This window comes from Squalius cephalus, assembly GCF_949319135.1.
Source record: "Squalius cephalus genome assembly, chromosome: 2".
Lineage (NCBI taxonomy): Eukaryota > Metazoa > Chordata > Actinopteri > Cypriniformes > Leuciscidae > Squalius > Squalius cephalus.
The window spans coordinates 16,631,541-16,657,787 of record NC_137123.1 but is presented as its reverse complement, the minus strand read 5'-3'; the positions used below and the strand labels follow the sequence as shown (position 1 = coordinate 16,657,787).

At 39.6% G+C, this 26,247-nt stretch overlaps 3 protein-coding genes across 4 annotated transcripts in view; 1 reads left to right on the top strand and 2 right to left on the bottom strand.

Annotated features, from left to right (window-relative positions):
• Positions 1–352: 352 nt before the first annotated feature.
• capn9 (calpain 9) lies at positions 353–14,693 on the bottom strand. Its single transcript, XM_079852695.1, has 20 exons — positions 14,376–14,693; positions 10,982–11,051; positions 10,748–10,866; positions 9,451–9,584; positions 9,202–9,370; positions 9,029–9,112; positions 8,752–8,837; positions 7,682–7,759; positions 7,379–7,539; positions 6,275–6,432; positions 5,980–6,188; positions 4,464–4,500; positions 4,237–4,317; positions 3,160–3,217; positions 2,996–3,060; positions 2,714–2,782; positions 2,533–2,611; positions 1,384–1,500; positions 1,128–1,186; positions 353–901 (listed from the first exon to the last, which is right to left on the bottom strand). The coding sequence occupies exons 1-20, from the start codon at positions 14,580–14,582 to the stop codon at positions 875–877; spliced, it is 2,067 nt and encodes a 688-aa protein (XP_079708821.1). The 5' UTR covers positions 14,583–14,693; the 3' UTR covers positions 353–874.
• Positions 14,694–14,846: 153 nt separating this feature from the next.
• taf5l (TAF5-like RNA polymerase II, p300/CBP-associated factor (PCAF)-associated factor) lies at positions 14,847–23,864 on the bottom strand. 2 transcript variants are annotated; one of them, XM_079852707.1, is made up of 7 exons: positions 23,728–23,864; positions 22,120–22,261; positions 19,909–20,013; positions 19,635–19,828; positions 18,822–18,968; positions 17,805–18,233; positions 14,847–17,386 (listed from the first exon to the last, which is right to left on the bottom strand). In XM_079852707.1, the coding sequence occupies exons 2-7, from the start codon at positions 22,256–22,258 to the stop codon at positions 16,589–16,591; spliced, it is 1,812 nt and encodes a 603-aa protein (XP_079708833.1). In that variant the 5' UTR covers positions 22,259–22,261; positions 23,728–23,864; the 3' UTR covers positions 14,847–16,588. The 2 variants fall into 2 exon arrangements, with proteins under 2 accessions (XP_079708833.1, XP_079708832.1); XM_079852706.1 differs by having other exon boundaries at positions 14,854–17,386; positions 23,724–23,800.
• A 678-nt stretch (positions 23,865–24,542) lies between these two features.
• nup133 (nucleoporin 133) overlaps positions 24,543–26,247 on the top strand; it is a 14,354-nt gene continuing 12,649 nt past the window's right edge. Inside the window, exons 1-4 of the mRNA XM_079897201.1 lie at positions 24,543–24,802; positions 25,411–25,526; positions 25,701–25,804; positions 25,888–25,992. Coding sequence (XP_079753327.1) covers positions 24,675–24,802; positions 25,411–25,526; positions 25,701–25,804; positions 25,888–25,992 — 453 coding nt within the window. The 5' untranslated portion in view covers positions 24,543–24,674. The remainder of the gene's footprint in view (positions 24,803–25,410; positions 25,527–25,700; positions 25,805–25,887; positions 25,993–26,247) is intronic.

The window sequence follows — 26,247 nt, the reverse complement described above, 5'->3', positions numbered from 1 at the left end:
ATTATGAACTTCAGATATGTAATAGAATTTATGTGTGTGCATCAAAACACATCACCGCATTCAAAACTTTGTATGTTCCTGACCGTAAATAAGAAAAAGTCACAAAATGTCAAGAAAAAAAAAAAAACACAGGTTAAGCGATATTTTAAAATGGGTCAAATTGACCCGCAGCATTACACAAGGGTTAACCATGAATGCATTTAGTTCAATTATATTACTTTTTTTCATAGGGACGATTTGCTGACAGAATGCATAGACCTTGTTTAATATTAAACAAATTATTATTTGTACAATTAACATATTTCATTATTGGTTTCTCTGTCACAGCTTGTCAATAACAAAAGCCACAGTATTTTTTTCAGTAAAGTTTTTTATTAATTTAAAGCCCTGATTTTGTTCATTACGCATGCACCTTTCGAGATGAAAACTTGGTGGTTTAGCAGCTCTGTGAAGAATACAAAATCTTGCAATTATCACAATTTCTTGCAAAATCCATAAAGAGAGAATATGCCTCAACTCACAGAAAAATAACAGTAAACATGTGCCAAGAAGAACACAACATTATAGACTTTGTTCACATAACAATCAACAGTAAAACTTTCACATGAATCCATAGTCAGCAATGGGAAAGACCCTGTTTGAGTGTGTGTGTGTGTGTGTGTGTGTATGAGTGAGTGAGTAAGTGCGTGTGTGTTAGAGTGAGTGTGCGTGTGTGTGCGTGCGTGTGTGTGCGTGTGTGTGTGTGTGTGTGTGTGTGTGTGTGTGTGTGTGTGTGTGTGTGTGTGTGTGTGTGTGTGTGCGTGCGTGTGTGTGTGTGTGAAGAACTGTTCAGAATAACAGTGACTCCATCCATCACACTGTTCCTGCTGAATCCTCAGACGTTCATGGATAACATCAGGAACTGTGAAGAAATGAAGATTTGTTTATAAATTTGACCTGACTGCAGGTTAGAAATACTGAATGTGAAACGGCACAACTGACACACATATATATAAGACGTATGTGAGTTTACTTGCTTTACATTTTTATTTTCTAGTCAATGTATAGAGACTATTGCGAAATAAATAAATGAATGCTGTTTTGCATTTTTTTACATTTACTATTGTAAATACAAAATGGTGCGTTACCTGTAGCATGTTCAGGCTGATCTCTCCCGTCTTTTTGCTATCAAAGGCCTGGAAAACTCCTGTAACAAATGCCAAAATCTGTGTTTAAGTGCTCAGGTTTTATCAACACCCACATGTTATAGAAGATTAAATATTAATAATAAATCACACAGGCACAGAACCAATGCTTGCTTAGACAAAGCAGACATTACAGTGAAACATCAGTAATGAAACTTCCAGTATTATTGAGTCTAAGACTAAGACCGCAGTCACTTACGGAACATGTTCTCCAGACGCACGATGAGCGTCAGGTAATCGTCAAAATCAATCTCATAATTATCGTCTGCGAACCGCAGACACACCAACTGCAGAATCTTATTGTTCAACTGCATACCTGAATGAAGAAAACACAAACAAGATCTAAATCAGGGGTTTTCAATGTGGGGTCCGGGGGCCAAAAAGGGAGTGCTAGGAGTCCATGGTAATTAGAGGAAAAAAACAGAGTAAAAAAACAGTACTGTGCTAAAGTTTTAGGCATGTTAAGACCGTCTCCGAGATGCTTGAAGAAACCTTCCTGCAAAGCTACAGTACTGTGAAAAGTACTGGCACTTGTGTTAAAATGCTGTAAAGTGAGAATGCTTTCAAAAATAAAATCACGAATTGAATTTATTTATGATTTAACTTCTATTAACTAATCCAAATTAATATATGGTGTAACGAGCCTTTGCGTTTAAAACGGCTTTTGTCCAGGTACACTTGCGCATAGTTTTTCAGGAAGCTTTGCAGGAAAGTTTCTTCAAGCGTCTCGGAGATGTTCCCGCAGTTCTTCTGGATTTAGTCTGTCTCAGTTTCTTCTGTTTCTTCATGTAATCACAGACGGACTCGATGATGGAGAGATCAGCTCATACCGGCTGCTGTCAGAGTCCTTGTGCATACACAAATCTCACTGGATTATTACAATTAATGGCAATAAGAATGTTTGGAAATGTAAACTGATATTTCCTTCTGACACACTACAGCAAAAGATATAAATAACTGACTTAAAACCAATTTTTTTGGGGGAGGGGGGGTATTAACATGCCTAAGATTTTTGCACAGTACTGTATATTAAAACAATTAATTATAAGAATTAATAATCGATTTAAAAATAGAAATTAAGAGATAAATAAAAATTAGATTAACATAAGAAAATAAGTTAATAAAATGAGCAAATAATGCAAATAAATAAGGCATCTAACAGTAGAGTGCTATAATGAGTACAAAAAAAGTAATTATTCAACTAATTTCCAAATAATATATATATAATTTGAATGAACATATTCTGGGGATCTGTTGCATCTAAAAGATCTAAATCATATACCAGGTAATTACTCTAGTAATTATTTCTAAGATTGCACTGCTATAGTTGATCATCAGGTGTGTTTACCTGCAGCGGTCAGAGCACTGCGGAGCTCGTAGGAAGACATGCGTCCTGAACGATCCGTGTCATAAGACAAGAACAGCATCTACAACAGCACAAGACACAACTCTCTCTGGTGAAACTTCATTCTGAGAACTGTGCTGACTCATGATAAACAGACGAGTGAATGCACGATTCTGTAACTCACGATCCATTTCTTCAGCTTATCCCAGAAAACTTTGAACTCCTCGAATTCCAGCATTCCTGAGCCATCCACCTGTACTTGGTTCAGGAAAACTGAGCCACAAAATTATAGGCCTACACCTCAAAGTATTATAGTCATAATCCCTACATACCAAACTTGACAACAGTTTATTATATTTCACAAGTTTTCATGTTTTTTTTTTTTTTTATTAAGCTTGGGACAACAGTGGGTTAGTTAAGTTTTATTTTTAGACTAATAATAACACATTAGCCCTTGAGAGGATACATCCATCAGGTTTATGATGCTGTGGCAAGTGTTGAGGGTCAGACCATCAAACTTCACCTCTTTCCCTGCAGAGAGACAGGGTGATATGACATTCATGTTTATCACTGAATAAAAAAAAGAAAAATTTCCTGGATTAAAATGCTTGAATATGGTGACAGACTCACTTCTGCTCAGAACACTGTTCAGCACGTGCTGCAGTTCTCTGGCGCTGATGGCTTTATCCTACACAGACACATTGGGAAGAGTGTAAAAGACATACTGTAACCAGACGAGGGCGCGCGCATCTTATGCCACCACTGTATCGCCACAGAACTCTGCATAAGCCATGGATTCACAAATTTGTTTCTCAGACGAAAATCATTGACCTAAAATACATACTTCTAGTAAGATTTTAAATTAATATTACAAAAATGTAACAACACATTCGCATGTTCGCGGTTAACGGTCACGTGACAGAGGTAAACAAATTTAAAAAAAATAATAATAATTATTCATCTTTTAGTTTTGTATTGTTTTTTTATTTTGAAAATGAATTATTTGTTTTAATTAAAAAAAAGATGTAATTATTAGTTTTCCCATCATCTCACGAACACGCTGCATTTCTCTTTGAGAAACCCTGCGGGCGGAACGGTACGTTAGACGGTTGACTTTACTGGATTTTTCGATGGACGCTTCTATGGAAGGTAATTAATTACGACTTTTTATCTCACAATTGCGAGAGTATATCGGATTATCTAAATTGATATGAATTTATTGACGTTTATATCCCGATATGACTTGTGAGGTAGAGATTCTGAGGTAAGGACTAAGGAGCCCTAAAGCGGCAAGGTGGTTTGAAAAAAAAAATCTGAAATGGGGGGGGGGGGGGAAGAAATAATAAGTAAATGCTTTTTTGCTTCCCCCGGGAAACTTTGCGTTAAACGATTAGCGTTCCCCGAGAAACTTAGCGTTCTACCCAGAGAAACTTTGCGTTCCCCCGAGAAACAAAACCTTTTGAGATCTATGGAGCCCCTAAAAGGGACATGGTGGTGGAAAACAATATGAAAGGGGAGGAACAATAAGTAAATGCTTTTGCATTCTCCGCAAACGAAATAACAACTTCATATTTTTTTCCTTCATCATGTCACTTCAGGGGCTCCGTAATATGTAAAATCACAAATAACTATTTTTTAGTTTTGTTTATTATTAGTATTATTCTGTAGCGGAAAGAAAACAAGCTTCCACAGTTTTCCGTGTCTTACCGATCCAGCGATCTGTTCAAAAAGTCTCCTCAGGCCCTTCTCCTCATCTGTCTCTTCAGCAGGGGGGTTTGGCTTCGGTGGCTTCACAAAAAAAAGAGAAACATACACTTTTAACATACAACATCAGTTCAAGTCAAACTATTTACACCTAAACTGTATTTGAGTCTTTCTCAGCGCACAAAAATAAACCATGGCATGAACCAATGAGGTTGTTTCTTTTTACTCACATCTGGCAAATCTGCTTGAATGGTGTTTCCCATCTCACTGCAAACACAAAACATATTACATTATGCAATTATGTGCTGTAAAAATACATTACTGAATATGATTTGCTTTGAGGAACTACCTCACTGTCCTCACTGTCCACCATCTTACCAACAATAATGATAAATGTTAGGGTTTTTTTGCCTAAGAAAAAAATTCTAAGGTAAACAGATAAACAAAAATAAACTAATAAAACAAAATGGTACAAATAAAGTGCAGCACAAGCAATGACTGGTAACTTTAACCATTGAAAGGATACTATGACAAAGATATTCCTTATTCAAACTGATTCCCCCGTGAATATTTGATTGACTTAAAGAAAGAAAGATGTATCATATACTTGGATATTTATTTTAGCAATATCAAGCTCATAGCCATGCAAAATGGCTCTATATATATCTGACGGGCTGCAGCGTTGATTTTGTGTGAAAAGATTGTTTAATCAGAGGTGGACAAAGTACACAACTTACTTACTTGAGTGAAAGTACAGATACTACTGGTCAAATATTACTTACAAGTAAAAGTTGTAAAGACTCAGAAGTACTTAAGTATCAGAAGTAAAAAGTAAATGTCAATACATTGTTTTATTATTGTTGCATTGTTGTATGTAATACTTACAGTACCTTATGCCTCTGAATCTATGCTTGCTTACCCTCATATCAATATCACATTTATTTCTAGAACACAGTTGAATGTGAGATTGAATAAGTGCACTCAATAACATCCTACATCATGGTTTCGGACACCCAAATGGCTGTTCCCTCAAATAGAGCCCTATTTACATTTTTTTGGCTTTTAGTATGAATATGTTAGCCTTACTGTTATCTATAAGCTAGTGTGCTCCAAAACAATGACAAAATTCACATTTAGAAGACCAAACCCAACGTTGAAAATGAAAATCAGGTTGATGTCAGAATCCAACGTCAGACTGACGTTAATCTCCAACGTTGGACAGTTGTATTGTGGTTAAAAATGAAAATCAGGTTGAAACCAACATCAGTCGGGTTCTGACGTCAACCCGACTCTCATTTCCAACCAAAATGCAACCCCTGCAACCAAAAATCATCCACTGGCTGATGTTACAACTTTCTACTCAAGGACCTTGACAGAAATGTAGTGGAGTAAAACGTACGATATTTGTCTTTTAAATGTAGTGAAGTTAAAGTTAAAAGTTTCCAGAAAAAATTATACTCAAGTAAAGTACAGATACTCAAAAAGTGTGCTTAAGTATACAGTACTCAAGTAAATGTACCTCTGTGTTTAATCAATAAAATTAAACACTATTTTCACATATATTGTCTAATAATAATTTAAGCACTTTTCAAGTACCTTTTCATAAATTTCACTTAAATTTCAAAACGTCAAATTCAAGCACCTTGTACGAACCCTGTTATAGTTACATACAATATTTTTTTAGTTTATTATCATTATTTACAAAATCTGGCCTATAAAACTGAAGAGTAGGTTGGATAGACTTACACAGCTCCAGCTTTCTTCTCAGAGAAGATCCGGATTAGGAAGTCGGCCTCCTTGTGTGGCTGGAAGGTGGTGGGAACCACCAGATAATTCCCTGGCGGGAGTCGGAAGCGCTCGGACACCTCCCTCATGTTGACGTAACTACGACTCCGCGCTTTAGAGCCATTGTAGCGGAAAAAGTCCTTCCCCTGGTGGTCTTGATCATCAGGAGCCTATGGGTACAGTAAGGGACCAGGTGAGCTAGAAGCACTACAAGAAGTTCTCCAAACTCGTCTACAGCATTTTATCTCTCTTTTACCTCGTAAATGGCAAAGCCGACGGTTTCCATGTCAAGCCCTTCCTTCCTGAGCCGACGCCTGTTCTTCTGCAACAGGGCCACGATGACGCTACACAGCTTATCGCCATCGTCTGGATCTTTCAGACGAAGCTTAAACTGCGGGTTTGTCCAGAATGTGTCTGAGAAGATCAAGATCGAGAGGAACGCAAATGTAGGACCATGTAACGCTAAAGAATGAAATTACTGTAGCCTCATGTATAAATGATTGCATGAATAAACATTAGGGGTGTAACAAATAATATATTGTGTCCCAATATATCGCAATACAAAAATGCATCAATATGTATCGAATCGTGGATAGTGACAATCTGTATTGTGGATAGTTCAAAATGGAAATTTCTGTGTAAGAAAGAATTCAAGTTTATAGAGTTTTGGTGTCAGTACTACATTAAACTACTATAATGTTGAATATAATGTACAGGGTGGGCCATTTATGTGGATACACCGTAATAACATGGGAATGGTTGGTGATATTAAAGTCCTGTTTGTGGCACATTAGTATATGTGAGGGGGCAAACCCATCTTGAGGAGTTTGCCCCCTCACATATACTAATGTGCCAAAAACAGGACTTTAATATCACCAACCATTCCTATGTTATTACGGTGTATCCATATAAATGGCCCACCCTGTATAATAATGCAATGGGGGAATATTTGTATCCTGATAATGCCAAATGGTCTTATGTTACCAGTAAAAAGTGGCCAACATTATTTTAAATATATCTAGTCAGTGACCGAGTGCAATATTCATCTAAAATAATTCTGAATTTTCAGCTTTAGAATCATGAAAATTTTGATTCTGGTGTCTCTATTGTCCTGTGCATTGGGTTTCCAGCACCAAGTCCAAGCCTGTTCATTTACACCCACAATGTAATATCAAACTTAGCATTTTAATCAACAGTGCATTTTTTGTTAACTTTTTCTTGGAGTATCGCAATAATATCGTATCGTGAGTTCAGTATCGTGATATGTATCGAATCGTGACACGAGGGTATCGTTACACCCCTAATAAACATGCATGCTTTTATGATTAAATCTACACTAATTTGGCTTCATGATACTGACCGATATAGTTCCTGCAGCCGCCAGCAGTGGCGCCCCTGATCCAGTTTCCCTCAAACAGGTTCACCTCCCACTTCTTCGTAATGTCATCTGAGAGAGAGTCTGCAGTCAGGTTACAGATCTCGATCTTATCGTAGTTGGATTTGAAGTCTCCAAACTCCATCCTGCAACACAACAAGTCATACAAGTTAGTAGCGCAGGTCTGATATTGGACGCTTGGTCAGCAGAAGCTTCTCAGAGCATTTTTAGTGGAGCTGTTTAAGAGGAATCAGCCTGATGTGAATTGGACCGATGGGTCGTACGTACCAGAACTCTCCGTCATCCAGGGAATTGTGCAGCAATCGATTCTTCTCTGAACTGTCAATGACGCTCCATTCCCTAGCACTGAAAATACAAGATATGGAGCATTTACAGTGACATCCCAAGTACAAATGTAATGTAGGCGATTTATTTATAAATGTAATGATTATTAATTATAAATATATTTTATAATTTAAATGCACATTAAATATATTTATCAACAAACAATTAACCTGCAAATAATACTAAACAACTGATAAATATTAGAGGTGCACCATATATTGACAGACACTTAATTATTTATTTACTGATAAATGGTCAAATTAAATTTTTTGTGGTATATTTGCTAATACCATTGTTTTTTGGGGGCTTTTTTGTAATGTGCATGTAAAACCTAACTAGTCTAACGAATTGCATTTTTTATTTTAGAGGGTCATGAGACCCTAAAACACATTTTTTGAAATGTTAAAGTCCCCCTGAAGTCAATTGTATCCTTTAAAACTCATCTTTGATCATCAAAATGACATATTTAAAAGTTTTTTCCTTGAAAAAAACGATTCATGCCTTAAAATAGTTTGATTGTAACTCGACACCTTTGCCACATTTAGTATATGCGGTTCTATGAATATGCAAATGACCCCGCCTCCACTCACTCACAGCAGCTCATAGATCCACTCGTTGACGATCACACGTTGACCTGATTGGTTACAAGGTAGTTTGTGACGTCAGAAACACCAGCGATTTTAGGGTCTTTTTACACAACACCGTTTTCAAATAAAAACGTAAATCTTAATGTGTTTTGGTCGTTCGTTTACACGACCATTGTGTTTTGAGTGCCTGCAAATGCAAGCTTTTAAAATCGGGTTCGGTGTAAACAACAAAAACTTGGTTCAGCGCTGTTCGTTCACTGCCTGTTCAGCTTTGCGTCCTGAGACCCGTGTCGTAAGTGTATGTTCCTCAGTAAAGTAACACAAAAGTGCTCTGTTGAATAATAAGATGACACAAGACTGTCTGATCTTGAAGATGTTTTTTGTAATATTATTTCATAAACGGACTATGTCATCATGGTTGCTTACTTGTCACTCCATGGCCCGTTCCACTCCACCTGACCCCAGGGGTTACGGACACGAATCAGCTGGACCTTCGCTCCTCTGTAGTTGACCTGAAGAAACAAGACAAAATAGAGAGAGGAAAACAGTGAATCTAAGCCAAAAAAAAAGAAGAGAAGATAACAAGTGCTGGGCAACGATTAATCGCGCTCCAAAATAAAAGTTTGTGTTTACATAATACGTATATGTGTGTGTAATCTGCCCAGCACTAACATCTCGTTTGAATGAGTGTTGCTGTGTTTACCTCTTCCACTCCAGTGACGGAGTAAGCGTGTCCTTTAACCAGACCAGTAGTGGTTTGGGCTTCGGATTCAGCAGAACTTGTGATCTAGCGACATGAAAACACAAACATGTGGAAATCGGGAACGGAAGATTGGGTTATTGATCTCACTTTGAATCCAGCAAAGCTTGGCTCACATCGATGGAGCATCCGAGCATGGACCCTCTCTCCAAGGCTTTCTTGAGGATGATGAAGAGGTTGTTCGGGGCGCTCTTCGTCTCGTACATCTCGCCCACACCACCGGTGAAGTCCTCCATCGCCTCCATGGTGCTTCCACCTTTCAGGGATTCATAGCTGCCGTTCAGTCTGAGAGAGGCGCACAGGAATGAGTTTGACATCTCAAAACTAAGATTTGACATTTTGTTTTTGTGAACTAAAGTGCATACTTGGCGTAGGCCTTCTCCAGAAGCGCACTCCAGAACTCAGTTTGGTCGGCGGAGTGGAGGAACATCAGATTGTTCCTCACACACGGGAGTCTGTCATCCACCACCACATCCATCCATTTATTATGCTGCCAGAACTGTGAACAAGGCGAGTTTGATTAGGGTTCAAGGCCATTGTCACTGTTGCCAGATTGGAAATGTACAAGTATTGTATCAGAAGCGCAAAATTATCGTATTTGGAAGAAAATTGTCATACACGAGTCAAACGTACAGAATACAGCGATCTATCTAGACCAGGGTTCACCAATCTCGGTCCTGGAGGGCCGCTGTCCTGCAGAGTTTAGCTCCAACCAGCTCCAACACACCTGTTTGAAAGTTTCTAGTATGCCTAGTGAGACCTTGATTAGCTGGTTCAGGTGTGTTTAATTGGGGTTGGAGCTAAACTCTGCAGGACAGCGGCCCTCCAGGACCGAGATTGGTGAACCCTGATCTAGACCAACAACTTTTTGACACGACCTGCAAATTACTTTATTGCTAAACTATCGACCTCAGCTTGGAAACAACTTTTTGTTTTTCTTTCTGCAAAACGTACAGAGATGACATGTTTATGATATACAACTTTGTATACAATATACAAAAGGAACGTTAACTTTTGCTTGTGAGAGAGAAAGTCTTTCTCCACGATGATTGGCCGAGAAGAAATAAATGAGAAGAGATGGAAAACATGCGTATCGTAACGTTCACGTTCTCCTCACGATCATGACGGTAGACGTAGAATCCACAGCTAGATCAATGAGCATAGAAGCCCTATGATTACAACGACCATCATTTGAAGTGTCACTAAATTCTGAAATTATCGTACATTATAGGATTTTTTTCATTATTCATCGTACAGAGGTCAAAATTATCGTACAAATACGATAATTATCTTACGTCTGGTAACACTGGCCATTGTGAACCTGTAGGCCGTCGGCGAGTAGGGGACCAGGGGTGTAACGATACCCTCATGTCACGATTCGATACATATCACCATACTGAACTCACGGTATGATGTTATTGCGATACTCCAAGACATGTGACAAAAGGTTAACAAAAAAATGCACTGTTGATTAAAATTCTAAATTTGGTATTACATTGAAAATTAATAGTCGTGGACTTGGTGCTGGAAACCCAATGCACAGGACAATAGAGACACCAGAATGAAAATATTCATGATTCTGAAGCTGAAAATACAGAATTATTTTAGGCGAATATGCTTATACGATATATTGTTACTCCCCTATCAGCGAGTGAGACTCACCTGGAAATGGAAGATACCGGCATATCCGTGGTCAAAGCCCTGGTCATGTGGGACAACCCTCTTCAGCGTGTCCTCGTGGAGGGTCAGGGAGGCGATCGCTGCCAACAGCCAGCAGTCTCCTGTGCGGCCATATATGAAGGATATATTACTGAATATATAATCATATATTATGCATAATGCATGGACATTCTTTGGTCATTGAAGGTGTTTTGAAGAAACAAGAAGAAAACATACCCAGCTGCCCCTGACAGATGTCTGTCCTGGTGGCTCCTCCTGTAATGAATTGTGGGGTTTTGCAGATTTCCTGAATTTGAACAGATCAGAAAAAAAATATCAATCAATATATCAAATCTAATACACCCATCTATCTATCTATCTATCTATCTATCTATCTATCTATGTTTATTCATCCAGCTATCCATCTGTCTTTCTACCCATCCATCCATCCATCCATCTGTCTATCCATCCATCCATCTCTGTCTATTCATCCATCCATCCATCTGTCTATCCATCCATCCATCTCTGTCTATTCATCCATCCATCCGTCTGTCTATCTACCCGTCCGTCCATCCATCCATCTGTCTGTCTATCCATCCATCCGTCTATCCATCCATCATCCGTCTGTCTATCTACCTGTCCATCCATCCATCCATCCATCTATCTACCCATCCATCCATCCATCCTCCATCTGTCTATCTACCCTTCCATCCATCCATCTACCCATCCATCCATCCGTCCATCTGTCTATCTACTCATCCATCCATCCATCCGTCTGTCTATCTACCCTTCCATCCATCCGTCTATTTACCCATCCATCCATCCGTCTGTCTATCTACCCTTCCATCCATCCGTCCATCTATCTACCCTTCCATCCATCCATCCATCCATCCATCCATCCGTCTATCTACCCTTCCATCCATCTACCCTTCTATCTTTCTATATATGTTTATTCATCCAGCTATCCATCTTTCTTTCTACACATCCATCCATCCATCCATCTGTCTGTCTATCCATCATCTATCCATCCATCCATCCATCCATCCATCCATCCATCCATCCATCCATCCATCCATCCGTCTGTCTGTCTATCCATCCATCCATCCATCCATCCATCCATCCGTCTGTCTATCTACCCGTCCATTTATCCAAACATTTTTAGAAGTATTTTGAGGGAAAAAAAAGGTTAGTGTAGGTTGTATTCACAACAGTGAACTTTGCTCCCATTAATTCTGGCTATTGTTGAACTTGAAGCTACTTTTTTATTGACATTTCCAGAAGTTACAACACATCACATGACCAGCAGTTACTAATGAATCGTTTGATTGAAGACTGAGGGAGATGTGTGAACGCCCATGATGCCTGTGTGAGGTGTGTTCACATAACTCAAGCCCTCACTCTTCACTCGGTGCATATCTAAGGTCGCTCTGCGGGAACACCCTGGAATGAAATGCAGTTGTAGTTTCATTCAGAGGTCATTTTAAGTCTCTCAAGCGTGAGGGGTGTGGATCATCCTATATCAAATGTGAAGTGACGTGTAGCCAAGAATGGTGTCCCACACTCAGAATTTGTGCTCTGCATTTCACCCATCATTTGTCATAACCACTTATAACCTGTTCTTAAACTCAGCCCAATAGTCCATTTCCAACTAAATAAAACCAGGATCCACTTCATATTCCAACAATCAACACCAAATAAATTATGTGTATTCCATGCATGCTTACATTCCACCTGCATTCCTGACCTAAATGTATTTAATGCACAAATATGACTTTTTTTTGTTGTGTTACTCTCAAAGGAAAGTGAAATGTCAGGAAATATAGCACTGGTGTGTTCATAAAATTGACAACCTGGGCTGCGTTTCCCAAAAGCATCATGATTGCACTCTTAAAATAAAGGTTCCAAAAGGGGGTTTTCGCAGTAATGCCATAGAAGAACCATTTTGGGTTAATCTAAGAACATAGTTTGAAACATAGTTTGAAGAACATTTGAAAAATCTAAAGAATCTTGTGTGGAATGAAAGGTTCCATAGATGTCAAAGATTCTTTATGGAACCATCAATGGCAATAAAGAACCTTTATTTTTAAGAGTGATTTTTGGCAATTGTTCTACGACAAACTTAGGCTTGTTACAGTGTGCTTTTGGGAAACGCAGCTCTGATTTATTCGAGGCCTGGAATTACTCTGCAAACTTGCACGACAGGTTTTAAAATGTTCATACTCACATTCTAAAACATGTAAAGTGCATGCAACATTTAATCAGTCGTCTGCCATAACAATCAAAAATCATGACAATGTTTTCAATTAGTAATTACTAACTGTAAAAACCACTCCCATTCATTCATCTAACATCCTTCTATACATGAACTGGAAGAAGGAAATGCTTCAACCCCATTCAAAAACTATTTAGTGCCTTTATCAGCCACTAAAGTGACTAAATTCAGCATTTCATCCTCTACTTTTGACTTACGATTTGACAGTTCCACACATTTGTGTCCACCTTTAAGGGTTATGCTCAGCTTTATCCTATAGATTTCAGGGAATACCCTCAAATTCACCCACAATTCCCTCTGCAATGATCATATATATCCTCCTGGGACCCATGAACAGACTTTTGCCTACTGTAATGGACATTATATTTTAGTGAATTTCTCTGACCTCATACACGTCAGTTTTAGAGATGCCAAATTTATGGAGATTTCACCAGGACAACTCCTCCTTGGTCTTTAAAAATGGCTGACGTTAATTTAGTGATCACATTTAGCACTCTTATGGAAATATGATAATATTTTGTAATTATCATTTAAATCTGACTAATTTTCTAATTATTTGTCATAAATCAACATTTCAGGGAAATGTTATGGGGTTTCCAGTCAAAATACAATACAATACAGTCTTTCTGTTACAAACAGGGCCTTGATTTCATACATGTCCACTGTAGAGACATCAGGACTTAAATCATGTTTATCAGGCATTTTGGGAGACAAGTGAATAGGAAAAGAAATTATACATCAATATTCCTAAGAAATTTTAGATATTATGAAAATATTGCCTTTTCATTACATGTTGCCACAGGAACACATTAATATGCAAATTTGGAATGACATTTATGGCCATTTTACCCACATATTGCATGACGTATACTATTCATTTCATTAAATATTTCATAACATAGCTGAGAATCATACACAAAGTTTGGTTAAAAAAAATCCTGAAACTTAAAAATTGATTGGTGAATAAAAACCCATTATTTTTGCCTATACATGTCATTTCTTTTCTCCTCATTTTTAAACAACTGAGTCCTGGTGTCCACTACAGAGGACATAGCATAACACATGAATAAAATATCATTTTCTAAAAAAAGCAATGTAATGACATGGAGCATATGAAAGCAAAAACCCATTTAGGGTAATTGCTTCATTGGGACATCTTGCTCCATCAAATCCATTTAGTTTGTAATGTGATTGGAGTCTCCTTTTGTGTGCATGAACAATTCTTGTTTGATATTGCAGTGATTATTGAAGTCAAAAGTAGATCAGATATCCCAGACTACCCCATTTCATCATTCCCAAGATGCATCAACTCAGATTTCTGCAGGAACCTTATCCAAGTGTCATGAAGTGCTCACTCACCCCCGGCCTCTTCCATTCAAAGTTAACCGGGACTCTCTGGCTGAAGAAGAGCGACTCTTCCACGGCAGGGAAATCGGGATCCTCAAACAACTTCCCCTTCTTCAAACACTCCTGCCGGAGCTGTTCGAAGGTCTTCCCGTCCGCCTGCGTGCTCTCCACTAGGGTCGCCTGCCCAGAGCCACTCGCCTGATTCACAATGTAGGGCATCTTCAAATCACCTCCAAAACCACAGAGAGGACACTAGCTCTACTGGAGCTGCAAGTGTGTGTGTGTGTGAGATATTCAGCCACACTGGCCGGTGGACAGGCTTGTCAGGTTGGCGTCACACCCATCCAGAGCAGAAACTGGTTAGGGTGAAAGCAACCACGCCTGTTTGTGAGGAGGCGGATCCGGGACTTCACTGTGGTGTTACTGTACTAGAATGGTAATAATCAGATTTGCAACATCAAAAATGAGATCGGGACAGCCGAGAAATGTTACAAAAATATATTTACAAGTATCAGAATGATGCAAAATCATTTCTTTTCAAGGAAGCAATACAAATAAGATACAAAAGTCTTTTTTTTTTTTGTCTTCGCAGTTCCAGACGAAAATCCCATGATTGTGTTGTTGACCACCAGGGACACAAAAAGATAGTGCTGGAGACGGAGGAACTCGACTTCATACAAAACCAACTGCATAACTGCGAAATCAGATTCAATGAGACACATCATTTATCCATGAGTTACTCTGTTCAACAGGCAACAACAGACAAAGCTAGCGTGTAAATTCATCTTGGTTTTTTTTAACCTTCATAGGGAAGTTTTTATTTTGTTGTAGCAAAACTAATCTCAACTTGCCTTTAATGAGAAAACTTGGTAAACTCAATCTGTAGGGAACTGGGTAGATGCCATGTTAAACTATAACAAGTGAAACAAATGCCATGTGAAACAAAACAAGGATATAGGGATTGATCAAGTAGAATGAATCCTGTTTGTGTTGAATGTTCTTCCAGAATTACCTTTATAAACATGGGCCATCAACAAAACAGCAATATCACAACGGAGCTGAAAAATCCAGACATGGAAATAATGACCAAACTTATCTAATATTTACATCTATATGAAAACAGCAGGATGCACCTCTGACCTCAAGAGGCATTAACAGACAGCAGAACCAAAAATGAAGGAAAACACTCCGGCTTTACAAAACACACAAGGGTGAATCTCACTAGACCTGTCCATGAACATGTCCGGGACATATTTCACAAGAAAAAGAAAATATATTTTAAAGCCTCTTAGTATCATTAAGATTGTGACTACTTAAACACGTTTGCCAACCAAATTCTCATTGCAATATTAATAATAATAATAAATATTTACACATCAAGGTAGTATTTGTTGTGCTTTAACAAAGATTAGAAAAATACAGTGAATTGTTATGAATTGATAAATAATAGCAGAATTTTTCAGTAAAATTCATTCACAATTATTGTGTTATACATAAATATATATATAAAAGTAATGAGGGCTATGAGCTCGATTATTTACTTAAATCAAATTATTACACCATCATAAACACTTAACCATTTGAATATCTCACCTTGCATTACAACTATGATAACTCGGGAATGAGTTTGTCATGATGCAATGTTTAAATGGTGCTAAAAGGTATGGAAGCTTGTTTCCGCCACAGAATAAAACATTTTAAAAGATAATTGCGACTTTTTATCTCACAATTGCGAGTTTACATCTCGCAATTCTGACTTTATTTCTCAGAATTGCGAGTTATAAAGTCAGAATTGCGTGAAATAAAGTCGCAATTGTGTGTTATAAAGTCAGAATTGCGAGATATAAAGTCAGAATTGCGAGATATATAAAGTCAGAATTGAGTGAAATAAAGTCGCAATTGCGTGTTATAAAGTCAGAATTCTGACTTTTTTTCTCGCAATTGCGACTTTATATCACGCAATTGTGACTTTATTTCTCAGAATTGCGACTTTATTTCTCACAATTCTGACTTTTTTTCTCACAATTGCGATATATGAAGTCAGAATTGTGAGAAAAAAAGTCCGAATTGTGAGATAAAAAGTCGCAATTATTATTATTTATTTATTATTCAGTGGTGGAAACAAGCTTCCATAAAAAGGTGTCATTTTACTTGCACAAAATATAATTGATGTGATTTTGGGGTGAAATATGCCCTGGACATGTTTTGCTGAGAGTGACACTCCCTCATTGCTCCTGTTTCTCCAGCGCAGTGCCCGTCACTAACAGCAGGTTGCATGCCATGAACTGCACATTGAGGATATTGCTAGTGCTCCCGGTGTATTGTCCAATCAGCTCGTTGCTGGAGCCGTCGGTGGGGGCGGAGCCGTGTGCGTTACGGATGTCCCACACGCGCACAGAGTTGTCCATGGAGGCGGAGGCCACCAAACTGCTGTCCTGACTGAAGGACAGGCTGGTGATGCTGTCGGTGTGACCGCGCAGGTCTTTAAACAGGCTCCCGGACGCCAGGTCCCACAGCTTCAGTCTCTGGTCCTCTCCGGCCGACGCCAGGTACTTCCCGTTGGGCGAGAACGCTAGCGAGAGCACGGGGCCGCGGTGCCCGGTGAACAGCCTCACTGACGCCCCCTGCTGGGTGCTCCACAGGCGCACGGTTTTATCCGTCGAACCCGTCGCCACGTAATTGGAGTTGGGGTGGAATTTGACGCAGTCGACGTCTGAGAGGTGTCCGGCGTACACGCGGAGCGGGTACGTGCGCGCGAAGCTCCAGAGGCGCGCGGTGCGGTCGTGGGACGCCGTGGAGAAGTACAGGCTGCAGGGACTGACGTCCACGTCCCACACGGGGTACACGTGGCCACGGTACAGGACGGTGTTCGTGAAGCTGGTCAGATCCCAGAAGCGCACGGTGGAGTCCTCCGAGCAGGACAGCAGGCCGGAGCCGTCCGTCAGGAACGCCGTGCGATACACCGGGCCGCTGTGAGCGCGCAGGGTCTTTATCTCGCTGCCCGAGGCGTCCTCGTCATCTGCCTGATTGGAAACGAAAATACATGTCAATGACAAGGTTAGGGATGCACGATATATCGGCCACCATATCGGTATCGGCCGATATACAGTCATTTTTAATGTTATCATTATCGTCCCAATAAGAAGCTTTTTTCCCTTGGTCGAACATTATTAAAGTTAGAGCTTATTTAGAGATATCAGCCGAATGGCTAAGTGCAGGCGCTAATGGATCCGAGGATGTGTCTCGTAAATTACCCTTTAACTTTTCCCCCCTCAATTTCTGTGTATTTTTATTTCTATTGTTGTACATTGATGTCTTTGGTTTTTAAATGTGCTCAAGAAGCAAACCAACTTGAACTTGATTAGATGTGCACATGCTGATTCTATGAATGAACACATCATCAGCTAGCCAAAACAAGAGAGATTGACAGCTGTCACTCACCTCCTCCTCCAGCACATCACAGGCGAGTCTTATTCGGGACACATCGGCCCAGTGAGGCCCGGCCTTCAGCTTCCTGGCCCGCAGACTCCACAGCTTGACGGCAGAGTTATCGAAGCCCGCCGCTAGCAGACGGCTGTCCGCCGACACCTCGGCCGTGTTGAGCAGCTGATCCGTGTGCTGGAACGCGTAGAAGCAGACGGTGGTGAGTGACGGCGAACCTTCTCGCACGCGCTTTATGCAGTCCTGCAGCGTTTCCAGCGCCGCCTCGTTCTGCGGCAACCCCGCCGTGACCTCCACAGGCTCCGCCCCCTCAGACCCATCCAGGGCGGCCCATGTCGTGGAGGAAGAGGGAGTGGAGGTGGTGTTTCCCGCTCCGATCCCTGCGCCGTACAGCTGGTAGTCGGTTCGGCGCGATGCCGTCACCTCCACCTGAGAAAACAGGCATGAGCCCAAATACTGTACAGTCAAACCAAACATTATTCACACACCAGATATCATTTTGATTTTTTTTTTTACTAGTGTGTGCAGGACACTATAGTTCATTTATGTAAGAGAGGATAGCAAAATAAAGTAAACTGTGACATATTATACCCAAAAATTCTTCATACCTGTAAAATTTATAAAAATTTAGGACCAAATATTATTCAGACACTTGTTTTGCTGAAGTGTTTTTTCTTTAATTGCTAATGCGACCTTTTTACACACAGACTGAACAAGATTAAGCATCGTTTGGTAATTTGTTGACCTAAATTGGTATTATCTAATTGGTATTATCTTAAATTTAACAGCTGATAGATATTCAACATAATTCATTTATGAGACAGTCTAACAGAACGATGGACAAAACCAGTGAAATATCAACTGATTTGATAACTCTGAGTTCTTGTCATATTTTATTACCATTTTCTAAACTATAGCGAATAAACCGTGATAATGTGAGAAATGCTGAAGGTGTCTGAATACATCTTGGTTTGACTGTAGGTCAGGTTCTTTGAGCACTTCCTGTCAGGCTCATACCTTCACATGTGTGCTGAGCACCCAGCAGATGGCGCTGTTGTCGTCGCTCTGCAGGTATCGCAGCAGGTAACTGTACGCTTGATCCGTCAGGTGCACCACGTACTTGTGATCCAGGAGGGAGCAGAGTTTAGGGTTAGAGGTCACATCCTGGAAGACAAAAGAAAAGGTTCCAGCATTACAACTTCCCTTCTGGCTTGGAACACTGCATGCAATGTGCTCTACTTGACCCATTTCCAGTGTGGATTGTTGAATTCATTTTTTTGTTTATTATAATTTAGCAGCAAAACACAGAAAGAGTAGAAAGCAAGAAAACAAAATGCATGCAAACTAAGTGAACTGTTAAAGTCCCCCCCTGTGGTGAAAATCAAGTTTTTAATGTTGTTTATATGTCTATGTGGTGTTTTTAATATGCTTTAAGACAAACCATGTGCAAATTCATAAGTCGACACCATTGCTGAGTATTTTCTCCTTAAAACTGCAGTGAACCAAAGACAGTCTCAAAAACACGCTTTGAAATCGCTGGTGTTTCTGACGTCACAAACTACCTTGTAACCAATCAGATCAACGTGTGATCGTCAACGAGTGGATCTCTGAGCTGAGTGAGTGAGTGGAGGCAGGGCTCATTTGCATATTCATAGAACCGTGTATACTAAATGAGGCAAGGGTGTAGAGTTACATTCAAGCTGTTTTAAGGCATCAAGAAGGAAAAAAAACATCTAAAAGTGTCATTTTGGTGATCAAAGATGAGTTTTAAGGGATAAAATGATTGATATAACAACTAAAACACACTTTTTAATAGTAAAATCAACGGACCTGCAGTGTGAGGGCTCCTCGTAGCAGGTCCACGATGGCTTTCTGCTCAGGGTCCTGCTGGAAGAGCGAGTGGAAGCGCCCGTAGAACGAGTCTACCGCCCCCTTCAGGCCACATCGCGCCATGTCCAAGTGCAGGTAGAGGAAGAGCGGAAACAAGACGCCGCTCACCTCCTTCACTAGCGGTGCTTCGGCCTCTGAGACACAGAGAATGGTTGTTAAAACAAGAGCGCTCCCCCCCCGTGGATTAAAGCATTGTGTGCGTCTCATGTCTCACCCAGCAGGAAGGAGCGCAGTCTGGAGAACTGGGTCTCGTACTGCTGCGGGTCTGACTGACACGGGGCGGCGGACACCACATTCGCACAGCTCGACTCCGTCTGAACTGCACACGACAGGAAGAGAGAGAAATGGTGGAGATGAGCTTCGCTATTACTAGTGACGGCAATTTCAAAACACTGCTTCATGAAGCTTCGAAACCTTTACGAATCTTTTGTTCCGAATCAATGGTTCGAAGCGTGTATCAAATTGCCAGAGTCACGTGATGAGGCTTCATAACCCTTTCAAAACACAATTTTAAGGGGTGATGATGATATCTGTCAACCCATGAACTATGAGGAGTCACTGAGAACCAATGAACAAGTGTCTGTGGGTTTTACCTGATCTCTGATCAGTTTTATACATTTGTAGCTGTTTTAATTAGACATTAATATAATAATGGTAGTTAAAAGTCTCTTCTTGGCCAGTTTAGCTGAGCCATTCATAGAACAAACAAAACAAACCCTGACACTTGATAATCTTTAGATGATTAGATAATTGCATTTGATTTGTAAAAGGTGTTTTATGCATGTTTGGCCTGATTTCTTGTTGCATTTACACTGTTCTGACCACTAGGGGTGATTGTTTCGAAGCCTCGACACACAGTGGCGTAACTTTGTTTTAAAAAGTGGGTGGGACAGGTGGGGTGGTGGTTGCTAATAAAATGCTAAATCAGATATATGTAAAATAACATTACGATGTCCAGCAATCAATTTAAATAGTAGGCTACACAGGGTTTAATTTGTCGTTTAATGAGATGTAACTTAATTTTATCAGTGCCGAGAATTTTCATGTGAATAAATACATAGATCCGCCTTTTTGAAGGACGTTTACCTTAATGGTCCAGTGGTAGAACTTTCGCCTACCATGTCAGAGCTTCTGGGTTCTAGTCCGCACTCAAATAGTTTTGTTTTTTTTCTCATCAAAACCGATTATGTTAATCAGTGGTTGTATATCAAGCAGGGACACGTTTGTGTGCATTATGTTTTGTGATTTCACCAGAACAAATAGAGAGTATCCGCAACGGATTGAAGCGCGCGTCCGAGTGAAGACAGTGTGGCGTGTGCGCGAGCCACACGAGAAAACACTGTATCCGCGCCACTGATCGCAGCGGCAACGAGCACTTTGATCACTTGATTTAAAAAACACATTTCAGCGCTAGATCGTCTCTTATTTAAAAAACACATTTCAGCGCTAGATCGTCTCTTATTTAAAAAACACATTTCAGCACTAGATCGTCTCTTATTTAAAAAACACATTTCAGCGCTAGATCGTCTCTTATTTAAAAAACACATTTCAGCACTAGATCGTCTCTTATTTAAAAAACACATTTCAGCGCTAGATCGTCTCTTATTTAAAAAACACATTTCAGCACTAGATCGTCTCTTATTTAAAAAACACATTTCAGCACTAGATCGTCTCTTATTTAAAAAACACATTTCAGCACTAGATCGTCTCTTATTTAAAAAACACATTTCAGCGCTAGATCGTCTCTTATTTAAAAAACACATTTCAGCGCTAGATCGTCTCTTATTTAAAAAACACATTTCAGCGCTAGATCGTCTCTTATTTAAAAAACACATTTCAGCGCTAGATCGTCTCTTATTTAAAAAACACATTTCAGCGCTAGATCGTCTCTTATTTAAAAAACACATTTCAGCGCTAGATCGTCTCTTATTTAAAAAACACATTTCAGCGCTAGATCGTCTCTTATTTAAAAAACACATTTCAGCGCTAGATCGTCTCTTATTTAAAAAACACATTTCAGCGCTAGATCGTCTCTTATTTAAAAAACACATTTCAGCGCTAGATCGTCTCTTATTTAAAAAACACATTTCAGCGCTAGATCGTCTCTTATTTAAAAAACACATTTCAGCGCTAGATCGTCTCTTATTTAAAAAACACATTTCAGCACTAGATCGTCTCTTATTTAAAAAACGAACGAAATGAATGCTCTGCCAGTTAACTGGAGATGTTTTATTTATTTGTAGAATTGGTACATTCGTGCCGCGAAATGTTTCAAAAAGTGGTGGGGACAATATCGAACCCTGGCAAAAAGTGGTGGGGACATGTCCCACCCGCAAATTACGCCTATGTCGACACATCTGTTTCAGTGTTCCTCGATCTGCCCGCCACTATTACTATTATTCAGGGTTTATTTAAGTTCAGTCACCCGTCAGACTGGCAGCCATCTCCTCCGCGGACTGGGAGAGTTTGGCCCCCTTCAGAGAGCCATCAGTGTCTGTGTACTGTCTCCTCTTCAGGTACTGGGTCACCACGTACTGGATCTGCTCCGTCCGGACCCGCTTCATCTCCTGAAGAGAGATCATCACATATACAATCATGCGTCTGCGGTCACAACAGCGATTCACTGCAGGCCATACAATGAGAAAAATGACAATAATAATAATAATGTGAATAATTCACATTATTGACTGGCTGTGTCTTGAAACAAATCAGTGGGAATCATATCAATTTGAATGTTTGATTCAATTTTAGGGCACCATAAACATGCTTGAATATTTGGTTCAATTTTAATGAATCATATAAGTGCATGCTGAAATATATGATTTTTAAAGAATCATATGCACGGCACGCTTGAATATTTGACCTGATGTTAGAGAATCATAAGCATATACTTGAAAATTTTATTCAGTTTTCGGGAATCATAACCATGCTTGAATATTTAATGTGATTCTAGGGAATCATAAGCATGCTTGAAGACTTGATTTTAGGGCATCATAAACATGTGTTGGGGTTAAATTTGAATGAATCGTATATATGCATGCCTAAATATATTATTTGATTGTAGAAAATCATATGCACGGATTGCACGCTTCAATACTTGATTCAATGTTTGGGAATCATGAGCATGCTCAAACATTTGATATGGTTTTAAGAAAGCATGCTTGAATATTTGATTCAATTTTAGGCCATCATAAGCATGCTTGAATAATTGGTTCAATTTTAATGAATCATAAACATGCATGCTCAAATATATGATTTGATTTTAGAGAATCATAAGCAGGCTTGAATATTTGACTTGATATAAGAGCATCATACACACTCAAATATCTGATTTAATTTAATTTTAGGGAATCATGAGCATGCTCGAACATTTGATACGATTCTAGGGAATCATAACCTTGTTTGAATATTTGATTTGACGTTAGAAAATCATAAACATTATCGAATATTTGACTGAATTTTAGAGAATCGTAAGTATGCGTGAATATTTGATTCGATTTTAATGCATCACGTGTTTTAACATTCGATTTGAACGTTCGATTCACTTTTGATCATCATCATAAGCGCGTTCGAACATTCTTTGCGCGGCGCGTTCATACATTCGAATCAATATGTCGATCGAATGTCTGCGTATGATAGGCATATTCGAACATTCTATTTGATTTAAAATAAAATTATAAAATAAAGGCGCTTTATTATAAAATAAAGGCGCTTTAGGACTATAAGTTAATGCCTCAAAACGCTGTGTAGAAAGACAGTTCGTTAAGATGTTGAGACACAGCCATTCACAGCTGGTTACTTTACTGGTAAGTTAAGTCAATGGGAGGTGAGCGGACAAGCCAAACCACATATCTATTCATTAGTTATCCTTAGATAAGATTTATAATTGTAATAAATCCTGCAGGTCCAAATTTACGCGCGGCCTCAATGACTGAGCTCATCATCCCACTTCTGCACACTCTAATCTCAAATACACCTGAGTCATTCCGGTTTATATGTGCTTTACAGTTTGGTAAAGATTTTCAACACCTACTGCATATTCCGTGTACGACAGTCCTAGAGAAAAGTCCTCGTTTAAGCCATAGATGAAGTGATCAGAAGAAGACCGCAACTCTCCACCGCTGCTCCATTGGTCGCGCGCCCTCTTCTTCTGCGCGTGCACTGACGGCGCGCGGAGATCGCACGCGCTGCACAGCGCCCTCTAGCGCGTCGACCCGATAAAACTACTTTAAGGAACGGAAAGGTTTTTTTAAATTCTGTCATTAATTACTGTCGTTTCAAACCTGTAAGACTTTCGTTCATCTTCAGACCACAAATGAAGATATTTTTTATGAAATCTGAGAGCTTTCTGTCCCTCCATTGAAAGTAAAGTGAGTAAAGTAATGAGTAAAGACATCATTAAAGTAATCCTTGTGACTCCAGTGGTTTAACCTCAATTTTATGAAACGACGCAAGTGCTTTATTTGCCTAAAAATACACATTTTACCACTTTATTTACAAAATATTAATCTCCAACTAGAGCAACGACACGCGCATCCATGGAGATTGAAAAATGAGAGATATGTTTCACTGTAGTATAAAGTACAGAAATAAATGAGAAATTATATTTAATACCATGCTGAGATTGACTCATTTTGGTGCAGACACATTTGTTATTATAATATGCTCCAGTTTAATATTTTGCATATTTGAATTTCAGTAAAAAGCTAAAACTGTTTTAGAGTGAAGTGAAACTACACAACCTCACATATAATGTGCGATTTTCAAGCGCCTGTCGTGAAACGCTGACCCAGGATCAGTTTAATGTCTCAACCACACACACTCAGTAGCAGCAGCATGAGCGCATGCGCGTTTGAATGACGCATATTGTGTGCGCTTGACTGTAGTGAGCGCGCGGTAAAAGGTTTTTCCAAAGTTTATCGCGTTTCTCGTTGCCTTTGAATGAGTTTCTGTCCCTGGTAAACAGATCGTGGGTCCAGTATGTTCACTCCCCGCGGCACACCGAGCTCAGGCCGCAGACAGGCGCCTCGCACCGGGGGTCGGAGGAGTGTGAGCGCCGTCCAGCCCGGGCATCTGTTCTCTCCACGCCGCTCCGCTGTCACGGCCAGGTAAAACACTGTAAACACACTGAGTGACTGCGTTGTGTACGTGTAAATCTGAACAAGAACCTCGAGAAACCATTCAAAAATTTCTCTGAAAATATTCTCCCACAAAAAGGTATCTATATATTCTCGTGTGACATGTTGGATAATCATGTAAACACTGTAGTACATAAATATGGTATCATAGTTCGTATGTATATATATATATATATATATATATGTGTGTGTGTGTGTGTGTGTGTGTGTGTGTATATATATATTATATCGCGTACCATGGTATTATCACTGCACTTTTGTTGTTATAACAGAGTTTTGTAATGCATTAAATCTTTAAATTCTATATATATATATAATTATTATTCATATTCAAGTTTCAGTCTGTTTTTTAGAAACTACATGGTGACCAGCAACTAGCAAATTAGTCTGGTTTCTCTGCACTTTTATGATTGCGAAACATTTAACAATACATAAATACAAACATATTCAATATCCAGTTGCGATGGTTTTTTTCTTCAATTAATACTGAATATGACCAGCAGTTTCCATAATGTACAAAAAAAAGTTTGCATTTGTTTTCGAGCTGGTTTGTGAGAGCATCTCTCTTCTTTCTCCAGATCTACTCCCACGCGAGTTCAGAGTCATGCCGTTGTTGATTCGTGTAATTTTGACGTTCAGACTTTCGGATCATCTCTACCTGTCAAAGTCATGGAGGCGTTGACCATGGCTGATGGTAAAGAGTGGTGTCTTTAACTTTACCTAGACCTGTGTCTCAAAACCTGGCAATCTGTCTACTTGGGTGGCATTTTAGGCACTGGACCAAGGCAGATCACTAGTCTTTGAAAGCAGATTCATTGTTAATATTGGTTCAGAGGCTTCTTGATGTATAATATTGTGTCTGTTGCAGTGGACGATCAGATCTCTGTGAAGGTGGAGGCGTCCGGTTGGGCGTGGATGGTTTGTGGAGAGCATCTGGTCGTCTGGAAAGTGTCTCAGACATCTGTGGCAAAGGTCAGAAAGAGACACTATTGTTTGGTGCTGAAGTTGCTGCCGTGACAGTTTGCATGAACTTTATGTGTTTGCTGTGATTGCAGCTGTCAGTGTGTAAAGACCTCCAGCTGCCGTCCAGTGAGTTTGCGTACAGCGCTGATCTCATCTCCATCAATTCCTCCGGTCCGCTCGATCACGCAACCATACAGGTGAGATCCCGCATCTCTGAACGTCACCACTGGAGATTTAGAGTCAAGTCACCGTTATTTAGATAGCGCTTTATACAATACAGGACAATAACAGAATCAATCATGCAAACTTCATTAAATATGAGATCAATTCAATTTCAGCTGTAAAGCAGCTCTAAAGAACAGAAAGGTGCCTGTATTTAGATCATGTCAGTTCAGTGTTAGTTTAGTTCAATAACTGTGTCAGGGTTGCAAGATTCTTCCCTATTGTGACGT